The sequence below is a fragment of the Pteropus vampyrus genome, unplaced genomic scaffold (genome assembly GCF_000151845.1).
Source record: "Pteropus vampyrus isolate Shadow unplaced genomic scaffold, Pvam_2.0 Scaffold171, whole genome shotgun sequence".
NCBI lineage: Eukaryota > Metazoa > Chordata > Mammalia > Chiroptera > Pteropodidae > Pteropus > Pteropus vampyrus.
The window spans coordinates 561971-573493 of NW_011888952.1; the positions used below are offsets into that span (position 1 = coordinate 561971).

The 11523-nt window shown below is 43.0% G+C and overlaps 1 protein-coding gene across 2 annotated transcripts in view; it reads left to right on the forward strand.

Moving 5' to 3' along the window:
* Positions 1 to 9519, forward strand: part of TMEM40 (transmembrane protein 40) — a 25314-nt gene extending 15795 nt beyond the window's left edge. For both annotated transcript variants that reach the window (XM_023536879.1, XM_011370543.2), the window contains 9 exons: positions 720 to 809; positions 1952 to 2005; positions 4143 to 4178; positions 4575 to 4607; positions 4973 to 5020; positions 7401 to 7472; positions 7559 to 7633; positions 8128 to 8190; positions 8894 to 9519. In XM_023536879.1, the coding sequence (XP_023392647.1) occupies positions 720 to 809; positions 1952 to 2005; positions 4143 to 4178; positions 4575 to 4607; positions 4973 to 5020; positions 7401 to 7472; positions 7559 to 7633; positions 8128 to 8190; positions 8894 to 8913 (491 nt within the window). In that variant the 3' untranslated portion in view covers positions 8914 to 9519. The remainder of the gene's footprint in view (positions 1 to 719; positions 810 to 1951; positions 2006 to 4142; positions 4179 to 4574; positions 4608 to 4972; positions 5021 to 7400; positions 7473 to 7558; positions 7634 to 8127; positions 8191 to 8893) is intronic.
* Positions 9520 to 11523: the final 2004 nt, after the last annotated feature.

Consider the following 11523-nt stretch of genomic DNA (forward strand, 5'->3'; position numbering starts at 1 on the left):
CACCCTGGTCATCCTGAGGAAACGGAGTCCTCTGGACGTGGGGCTAGAAACTTCTAGGCCTGAATTCCTGGAATGCTGACCAGTCGAAAAGTATAAATGATGCAATCATTCTCTAAGTCTTAATCAGGCTCCTGCTCCAGGCTGGATACCCTTGGGAGAGTGAGGATCCAGGCCTTGTCTTTTGGGAGCTTGGGATGATTGGAGAGACAAGTTCACAACCACTGATCCTCATGCCCACTGTGTCAAACAGACAGTTGATGCAGAGGAAGGAGAGTAAGATGAGTGTGAGCTGGGGCAGTTGGAAAAGTCTTTTTATAGGAGGTGTGACATCAGCTTAACCTTCAGGATAAGGGAGACAAATGGGAAGAGCATTCCCTGTGGGAGATAGCATGAACAAACATAGAGCCACTTTGGCTTTGTGGAGATACAGAGATGGCACAGACCAGCACTTGGTGGGAGAGAAGCCATCTCAGTAATATACCTTGTATGAACTTGTCATGAAGAAAGCATTATGAAAGCAGCAACAGGAATATTAAGTGATTTGTCCAAGTTCACACAGAAAGTTTGTGGCAGATCTTCTTTTTCTCAACCACCAAAGCAGACCTCTTTCCCCCACACTCCTCACATAAACTAAATTCTGAGAGTGAACATCAGAATAAGCATCTTCCAAGCTTCTTTCAGGCTGAGGCTCTCCTACAGCTTGTGTTTATTTCCTGCAGAGAACAGTGATGAGGACCAGCACCCCAGAGAAACCAGAAAAAGTCGGCAGAGCCAGGGGACTGGATACCCTCACAGGGGCTGCTCACCCGGTAGGCAATAGGCCTTACCATTTCTCCTTTGCCCACTAGGCTCACAATGGGACTGAGTTTCTCAATGGAACTGAGCATGTCTTGTCTGTGTGAAGATGTTCCTCTCAATATTGTTTGTAGTAGGGCAACAATGGGAAACAACCTTATGTCCAACAACAGCAAATTAGATAGTGATGCTGCACCCTGTCCTGGTTAGAGCTCCATTCTTTGTATCTCTCTGAAGTGAAAAAGAAAGATATCGAATCGTATCATTTGTCTGATCTCATATACACTTTGTAAAAATTCACACATAGGTGGCTATAAACAAGACCAGAAGGAAAACTATCCAAATGTTAATAATGGTTATCTGTGGATAGTTTAAGTTATGGGTGATTTTCTCTTCTTTGAACTATCCTATACTATAAATATTTTACAATGAACATGATTTACTTTTACAATCAAAAGAAAATTTTTGCAAAACCAAAACAAAACAGTGATAAATTTTAGCCCAAATAGATCATGGGAAGAAAACAATACGGGGGAAAGAGCTGAGATTAATGCCTAGTACAGATACTGGCACACATGAAGTGTTTAACAAATGCTGCCCATGAAGTTGGAGTTGAGCTCTGGGTTCTATTTCTGGAGATAAGAAATGATTAAGATTGAAGGCTTTGGTGACAGACCTGAGTTTGAACTCTGAAGTTGTCACGTACTGATTATGTGACCTTCAGGGAATAATTGAACTTTGTGAGCTTCAGTTTCCTTATCTGTAAAATGAACGAGAAAGAGGTACTAATACCTTCTTCATAGGATTTCCATGAAGATCAAATGAAATATTAAATATAAATTACTCTGTACAGCGTTGGCATATAGAAAGTGCTCAATAAATGGCAACTATTATTAATGACTTTGAATGAGGTCCCAGTCTCTCAGGCTCATGATTCTTTCTTGGTAAACTGGACACGGCCACCTCTGAGTATTCTGGGGGGAGTCCGACAGAGTAAAGAGAAAGCACTTGTAAGGCTGTCTTGCCTCTTCAAGACTGCCCAGTTCACCCCCAGCACAAAAACTATATGACTTTTTAAGGCTTCAGGCAGGTGGGAGATGGAAGCTGCCCTAAATCCAGCTGAGAGAGATGACTAATGGGGTTTATCTCCACCCAGGTGCTGAGCATGGGGACCCTGACATTTCAAAGGATGAGCTTCAACTCTATGGAGGTATTTGATTGTCCAGTGGCTTTGGAGATAACAGAATTAGACAAAGGACATGAGGGCTTAGGAGTTTGTTGGGCAGAAACGAAATCATAAGTGCCTTTCATGAGCTGAAAAGTCATGTGCAAATATAGAGATGTGGCAAGGTGAGTGGTTACATCAGCAGATGGGGATAAGGACAGGCATTTTGCACCACGGTGAGACTGTCCTAGGTTCTCTTCTGAACTGTAACCTTGACTTGCAGAGTGACCTTGACCAGTCACTTAACCTTTCTGGGCCTCAGCTTTCCAACCAGCAAAATGGGACATGATCAGCACACACTCTCTTGGAATACTGGGCTGTTTACACCTGCAAGAGAAAATTAAGGATCTGATCTCTGTAAAACTCATATTATGAAATAATTGTCTCCAAGCATCGTTACCATTACAGCAAGATCTAAATATTATGGCCCTTTGCTTAGTAGCACGATGGCAAAATGAGGGAATTTGTAGGAATAAACCAATTTTCTGAAAAACCTGACCGATGCATGTGGCCAGATAAGAAAACCTGTTTAACATTGTTTAATTGAATATTTCCATAATCTACTTAGTCTCCTAACTCCTAAAAATAACCCTAGAAAAACAACAGAAACACTATGTATACATTTGAAGAAATGTAAATGAAATATTTTGATGTTCTGCTCAAGACATTACCAGTGGCTGCCTGTAGGTGGTAGCATTTTGGGTAAACTTTAAAGTGTTTTATTTGCTTATGTGAATTTTTTTTCCTTCTTTCTTTTCTTTCTTTCTTTCTTTCTTTCTTTCTTTCTTTCTTTCTTTCTTTCTTTCTTTCTTTCTTTCTTTCCTTTTTCTTTTTTTTTTACAAAACAAGTATTACTTTGTTTAGAAAAATGCTTTTAATGCTCAAGTATGAAAGAAATGTTTTATTGGGTGTAAAATGAGAGAGAAACTGATATTTACATATATTAAAATTTTTTTCATAAAAGTAATTCATATTTACTGTAGAAAATTTAGCTATTGTCACATATTTGTGAATTACTTTGTGCTTCCACCCTTGCCCCCAAGGCATTGGAGATACTTAGTAAATTATACTGTTGGAGTCTCATTTTATGCTCTTCTTGGTATATTCTCTGCACCCTTGGTACTGGTTATTTTTTGGTCCCTTGCAGATGGTGTTCCCATTTGCATATTAGCTCTAAAAGCAGTTGAGCTTGCTGAATGTTTATTGTTGTGTGCTGTGTGCCCTCTTCTGATGTTCATGGCTTGGGGCTGACCTAAAGGACAAGAAATATACAGGATGGTAGGGGATGGTTACAAGAGGTTCTGCCTGCCTTTAAGAGAAAGGAGTTGACAAGCTAGGAGAGAGGTCATCGGGAACTAGAATAGGCACCAAGAACCAGAAGGTGAGTGGGGCGGGGGCACTCCAGACCAGATTGCTGGGGAAGCTGCAGTTCAAGCTAGGTATAGTACTCAGCTCATCCAGACAAGGTGCTTGACACTCAGGGTGAAGTGCTGGGCTGCCATGTACAGCTCAGTTTGGCTCCCGGGAGCTCAGGGCCTGATGGGGCTGGAGATAGATGTTATCACCTGAATCTAGATAGGCATGAATGGGCACAGGTTGAAAACTGGTGGCTCATGTGTGTGCAAATGTATTTTATCTGGCTCACGATGTATTTTTAAAAACTATTATTAATATATTTTATCAGTTCTACAACTCATACTTTTTCACATTTCAACATATCTGAAATCGGGATGTATTTTTAAATCACTGGCAACTTACAATGATAATTGGCAGTGGTTTTCATTACATAGTAACATATAAAATAATGTCATATCTCACAAACTCTTTGATTCACTGGAATACAAGAGTTGGCAACCTTTTTTATAATCAAGAAGTTTGTGGCCTCCTGTGGGAAATTGGAAGACCTGTAACACTGGGCAGGCATTCCTCCAACAGCTTTAGCAGCTAGTGGGTGGCAACTGCCTCTTTAGATGGAATAGGAACCTCCAGCTTGCTCCAGGCACCATTCAGCCTACTCAGATTAAATGGAAAGTCTCTGAGTGAGCTCTACCTTCTTTACAGTGTAATTGCTCCCCACCCAGAGGATAATGTATCTGTGATCACTGATTTTCCTTCTGTGCAGGTATCCCTGGAGAAGTGGTACCTTCTGGAGAATCAGGTGAGTGTCCAGTTAGGGGAGAGGGGTTATTGGTTTTGGTGTTGAATGAGGTCTGGGCATTGTCTTTCCTCAGAGACAACCAGCTGTTATCAGGGTTCATGGCTGTACAACAGGACAAGTCCACTTGGGGATCTGGGGCTCTGAGCTGGGCTCAGCAAGCAGGTGGGGCTGGCTGAGACATAAGGCAGAGAGCCAGTGGAGATTAGAAAGAGGGTCCAGGCAAGAGGCAAAGAGATTACAACCATCAATAGATAGATAGAAAGATCCGTGGGCATTTGACAGAGGGCATTTGACAGAGAGCATTTTCATAGGTCACCTATTGCCTCCTCCAGGGTGGAGGCAGCTGTTAGAAATTCAAGCTGGCCTGGGCACTAATGTTGAGTTTCTAATTTCCAGGACTCCGAAAGAGAGGCTCAGACCCAGCAAGTGGTAAGTAGCAAGGTCCAAACAGAGGCAGGAGGCAGCCTGGATTCCAGGGGGGTGAGGTGGGGCCACAGCCTGCCTGGGAGGGTGGGTCAGACTCAGCAGGGATGTCATCATCAGCCAGAGTATCACTTAATTCAGGAAAGGGACCTCCAAGCTCAGGGGAAACGCAACAGAACACAGAGTCAGGCCTGTGGAGGGAGGAGGGGGTCAGTGAGGATCCTAGGGACAGCCACCCCCATTTTCACAGCTTTGCCTTGACCCAGGAAAAAGAACCCAGGAGAGCCATTCTCAGTGAAGCAGAGAAGAGAAAAATCCCACCTGCTATTCCACACCAAAGTTAAAACACACATTTCTCTCTTGGTCTTAAGGAGAAGTGGAGGCCTCTCAGTTAAGAAGACTGAAGATAAAGAAAGATGGTAAGGAAATTGGTGTCTCAAAGCTGCGTCGACCTGTCTGGTCCAAATTTCTACAGGTAGAAAGTAAGCTGGTGGCCTAGAACAGCAGTAATTGTAGCCCATTTCTGTTTAAAGAAAAATGTTAAGTAAATATTAGTGTGTATAGTCCTTGGGTTAGGATGAAATTGCGAAGATCGTGAGCAGTGGTACTGAGAAAGGGCAAAACCCACAAAGGTGGTACGTGGATGGCTGAAATCTGAGAAAAACCAGACCAGAATGATCCTCTAGGTCTCTCTGGGCTCGTATATAACCTTGGAGTCCTTATCCTGACCTAATCTCCTTGGCCTCCAAAACTTCTAGTTCACAGTAGCCCCTCCACTCACATGGTTGAACCAACTCTTCACTATACTGGGTCTGTGCCTTGGCCTCACTTCCTTCCCTCATGCTGTGCCTCACAAGTAGCGTAAACACACACACACACACACACACACACACACACACACCACACACGCCCTTCTCCTTTATTCAACTCCTGCTGCCTTGACTCTCTCTTAGGCTCAGCTCAAACTCTCATTCTTCCACAAAGCCCACTTGGACTTCCCCAGTCACGTTGATTCCTGAATTTTTACAACATCTTAACAACTGCATAAAATTCCACAGTATGGGTACATTATGACGTACTCATTATTCCCCACTTGACAGATGTTTAGGTTGTTTCCGATTTCTTGCTTTTTCAGACCAAGCTATCCTATCCACCCGGTTCTCTATTCGATCTTGCATTTGTTGATGTCCCTCCAATCTCTCAAAAACTTGTATTTTCTAAATATTTATTCACAAGAAAACTGAAAATAAGATTCAGGGAGAACTTCTCTGTTAGGAACTCATTTTATATTTCAGAAAAATTGGGTGAAGAAGAGAGAAAGAAAGAGTTCTCTAATCCACCTCGCCCACCCCCCCCCACCTCCCGGTTTTCACAACTCCGGAGAGACCTAAGCCTGATGCTTTCTTAAACATTAAGTCCATTTCTGCATAACGTACATTTTTTCCTAAAGGGTAAACTGAATTTAGAGCCATGAATGTTCTAATTTTTTCCCTGGGCAGAGGACAGAAATACCCTCCTCACTAACTATCCATTTGCCTTCGAAATGCCCCTCGACAGCAGTGGTATGTGTGCGGTATCACACTGCCTTCTACCATTTACAAAGCGCTCTCCTATCCGAGACCCTCATCTATCCTTTCAGTGGCATAGACGTTGCTCTCTTCTATTTCTCAATGTGAACACTGAGACTCAGAAGGCTCGGGACATTTGTCCAAAGCTTCACAGCACATCAGTGGCTGACCCGGACTGAACTAAGACACATTCCCGGCAGCCTCGACACCCACTCAGGGAGCCTGCCTCATTCCAGGAAACCTTTTCTGAATTGTCCTCTGTTTGTTCTTTTTCTTTCTTTCTTTTTGAAATCTTTGTTTGTGTCTCCTCTAATCACAGCCCCTTTACTAGGACAAGGCCTCTGTGTTCTTACCCTGATGACTCCTGTGTGCCAGGCAAAGTGCAGGAGGGCCTCTTTCACAGACAGCCCCTAAATTTCTGCCCAAGGCACGGTCCCTGCCTCTCAGATCCTCTATCTCTATTAACTACATTCTGCTAATAACATTCCAAGCCTGCAATTCCACCTCTTGGCATTGAGCCCACAGTAATACCTGCACAAATGCATGAAGGTTCGTGTGTAGTGATGTTTGGTGCAACACTGGTGGTAACAACAACTATCTAACACCAATAGGTTCATCAGTGGGGGACTAGTTAAATAAACTAGAGTAACTTTATACCATGGAACACTATATAGCCATCAAAAAAAGCAGGACAAATCTATATATTCTCTGAGATGGAAAGATGGCCTCAATTTATTGACAAGAGGGAAAAAGTAAATCACAGAGAAGCAGGTATTACGAATTGATCTTGCTTTTGTTTTTAAAAATGTGTCATATGTATGTGCCTGGAGAGGTTTTGCCAGTCACGGCTTAATTTTAAGGAATGGGATTAGGAAGAGAGAATGGGGAAATGTGAAACTATTAAACTTGACACGTTTGCATTTTTTACAATTGTATTTAACATTTATTCCACAAATACAGTATTGGGCACCTGGCTACTTCAGTTATGGGGACAGAGAATAAACACAGAAACGAAAATATAACCAGTTGAGTGGTGATAAGTGTTAGAAAAATAATAAAGTGAGATAAAGGCTGGAAAGGGGTGGGGCTTGGGGTGCTGTTTTAGTCCGGCTGGTCAGGAGTACTGACTCTGAATAAGCTACATTTCAACAGAGACAGGAATAGGTTTAGTAATTTTAAAAGGAGGAGAAAGAAGCAAATAGTAAATTCCCCACCTCCTCTGCCTTTACAGATGAGTTTTTCCACTTCGTCCTCCTCTGCTTTGCCATCGGGGCCTTGCTGGTGTGTTATCACTATTACGCAGGTGAGTGGGGAGCTGTGGGAAAGGGAATGAGGGAGAGGGGCTCCAGACTCGCAGGCTAAACATTCTCTCCCTGGCTGCCCTTGCAGACTGGTTCATGTCCCTTGGGGTCGGCCTACTCACCTTTGCCTCCCTGGAGACCGTTGGCATCTATTTCGGTCTGGGTAAGCACCTCACCCCCATCTCTTGTAGGGTGGTGGCTGGACTGGCCACAGATACTCACCAAGAGCCAGAAAGTCATGACCTAAACACTTTTTAAAGATTTCCTTATGCTCATGTTTTCTTCCTGACTACTTTCAAGGTCAATGTGAGGTTGTTGGCAAAACCCTGTGGAAAAAACAGGCAGCTCTGTAAAAATGCAACAAAAACAGTTGAAAGTGGCAAACAAACAGTTAGGCAGATACCAAAAAACAAGTTAGTTAATGGGGTTGGGTACTACATTCACCATTTCCTGGCACTGTTATTACTATTTGAGGCTGTTGTTTTTAATAATAAGTCTAGTACTATTATCAAAGCTTAACCTGCTGCCTGAAATTCCACCATTAGAGCCTTGTTTGTGTGAGGTAGGTCTTGGTCCAGGGTGGGTTGGAGGATATCTGACCCCAAGGCCGTTGAGGAGACACAAAGCTCAGTCACCTTTCTCTTCATCTCTGAGCAGTGTACCGGATCCACAGTGTCCTGCAAGGCTTCATCCCCCTGTTTCAGAAGCTCAGGCTGATGGGTAACTTTTACATTCTTCCTATGTCACTTTCTCTCTCCCTATCAGGGTCAATGACGAAAGAACACAGGGCCTGAAGTTAGGGCCTGGGTTCAAGTCCTGCCTCTTCCAATTTACAAGCTGTGGGTCCCTGGAGCCTCCTTTAGCCCCAAATTCCTCAACTGGAAAATGGATATAATAACACCTACCATACAAGGGTATTGTGAAAACCATGTGAGGAATGGATGCAGAAGTCTTCAAGTGTGCAACACTGCAGAAAAGTGAAGGGAATCTGGGTATTCTGTCGTATAACTTTACATTTCCCCAAATACTATCTTCTCCATGATTTTATTTCCCTAATAGCAACTGGAGGTGAGGGTGGGCTTTACTTATCTTACGCTTGTCTAATGAAACTGAGACTTAGGTGGAGTGACTTGCCCAGGGTCACTAGAGTGGCTGGATGAACTAAAGGAGAACCTCTTTCATAACCAGCAGCTCTGTTGCCTACTATTATGTCTCAAAACTGAGAGGCCAGGGGGCTGTGTATCTCTGTGCTTGGGATTTCTGTCTCCTTTAACTCAATGGCTGTGGGTCATGGAGACTCGTGGCTTCTGGGGGAACTACATTATTCCAGCTATGAGGGGTATTTAGGCATCTAGGGTGATGACGGGGATGAGGCCTCACTCCCTTCAGAATCCTATGCCATCCTGTGGGCTTTCCTTTCCAGGATTCAGGAGGACTGACTGAGGCCAGTACCAGGCAGGCAGCCAAGCCAGGCTCCAGGGTGACTGCCACTACATCTTCTGAGCACGGAGCAACATCCCGGGAGACACATGGCAGATCAAGCTAGAGCAATAAAGAGAGCACTTTTCCTTCTTCGTGGTCTGCACATTGGCACTAGCCCAGGCCAAGATGTCGTTCGGGCAATGTCGGCATGCAATCCAGCTGCCAGGATGGAAGGCAGAGGGAGAGTGCTGGGACTGAGCCCTCCGTGGTACCTGGAACAACAAGAAGATTCTGGGACGTCGCTGCTCTCAGGAGACAGTAGGAGATCCCTGGGCCCTGCAAGCTGTATGTAACATGACTGAGCTCCTGGTTTCCCTCAAATCCCCGGGCTGTATTGGTGTGCTCTCAGGTCCTACCGAGCCATCCCAGGACAGACTAACAGTCCACTTCCCTGAGGCAGGGAACCACTATGTCGCCACCGCCCCCCTAACCCCTGTGAAGCTGATGTAGGTGAGATGTTGGGCACTAAAGCCACAGCATCTGGGCTCTATCACCTGTGCCATCACTAGTCCCAGCCCTGCAGCCCTGGACTCCATTGAGATTCAAATAAACATTTTCTTCCCTGGACTAAAAAGAGTCAGTAAAATATTTCTTTCGATTTCTTGAATGCAAGAATACCTTTGGGGTCTTCTTTGACCCCATCTAGTCAGGGCGGGCACCTTGTCCTACATGATAAAGTACAGAAGGGAATACATCTAAAGTAAAGCCCCTCATTTTAGGTCCAAAACTTCAATTGCACAGGTTCAGAATGGGAGACAGGGTTTTGCAAACATATTGGTGAAAAAATCTGGGACTGTTAGGTACTCTCAGCTCAATAAATACCATAGGAGTGAGACAAGGGCACAAAACAAATCTATTTTAAATTTGGGTTGAATTAATGGAGGTGCAGAGTCCAGACTGAAGGAGATGATAGTAGGCCCTGCTTTACATGGCCAGGCCACACCAATAGCATGTGTTAAGTTGTAGACTCACATATTAAGAGCAACAGTGATAAACTGAGAACACACAGAAGAGACCAGAGTAAGAATATGAAGAATGATTAAAGAAACAAGAACTCTTCAACTTGCAGAAGAGAAAAGTGGGAGCTTTGCTTGAACTCATAGACTGGAGGACACTTTCTCAAGTGATTATGATGGTCCAGGTACAGTCACATAGGTTATCTGGTTAATTCTCACAGCAGCCTCATTTTGTGTGAATCATTCTTATTTTGCAGGTGAAGAAACAGAGATTTAAGAGGTTTAGTAACTTGCTCAAGTTCCCACAGCAAATAAGTGGCAGAGCTGTGAGTTTTTGCCATTGTTTCCCAGACTTTGGGATTCTCAGAGTTATAGGATATTTTTTAAAAGTGAGAAAGAGAAGGTTGCCAACTCTTTACCTTGCCAACTGAGGACAATAAAAACAACAACAAAAAATCAACTATCAACATCGTTTTATAAAAGGTAGAACAGTTTTGCATCAAAAAATCAGGGAAGTAATCATCAGAAACAAAATGAGGTTTAAGGTGAGTAAACTAAGCTTTATGAAAACATTACTGGTTGTTCTTTTTCCTCAAATCACTGTGGTCTGGTGAAAAAAAAACAAACGTCTTTTGGAAACCATGGGACTAGAGAATTTATGTTCTCTTGTTTCTGGGATTTTCCCTTAGTTCCCACACCTCAAGTGATAAAAGCCTCACTTCCTCCCAAAGCAATTCTTACTATAAGATATCTCTGTCAATGAAGCTTAGGGAATTCTTTCAGGAGACTTGTGACCTATGAGTAGAGAATGTTCTTGATAGTTTCCACATTCAGCTCTCAGCTTGACCCTGTCATCCGTACCTGTGGCATAGTCTTCCAATTGTTTTAGTTTTCAAGACTGTTTTGGCTGTTCTTGGTCCATTGCATTTCCATACAAGTTTTAGGATCAGCATGTCAACTTCCATAAAGAAACTAATGGGAATACTGATAAGATTGAGTTTTTACATTTTTATCAGAAAAAAAAAATTGTCCCAAATCTCAGCACCCCAAATCAGCCGCAGTTACAGTTTTGATGTGTTTCCCGTGAATCTTTTTAGTGTGTGAGTTCATTTATCTTTATTTTGGGTCTTTTTTTTTCTTTCACATATAATAAACATTTTTCCGTTACTACATACTCTCCATAAGCATCATTTCCAGCCACTGGGTATTTCATGCTTTACATAATAATCCTTCTATATTTAGGTAATATGTCAATTGCTAACATTGGTTCAGTACTTCTTATGCGCTGGGTGTGGAGCTAAGCACTTTGTGCATATCCTGTTATTTAATCCTCATCCAGACCATGTGAGGTAGCACTGTTGTGATTCCCATTTTACAGAAAAGAAAACTAAGACAGGGAAAGCTAGTTTCTGAGATTTTCAAGTACTTGTGTATAACTTACATTCTTCCAAAGGAAGCCTGAAGTGCATGGGTCAGATATTTATCGAATGTATAAATAAAACTCAAGAGTTCATGATAGAAATATGAACTTGCTGACTTAAGGATAGTGTAGTTAGCCTTCCCTGTCCAGGCCTCAGTTTCCTCATCTGTACAATGGGGATCACAGCAGTGCCCA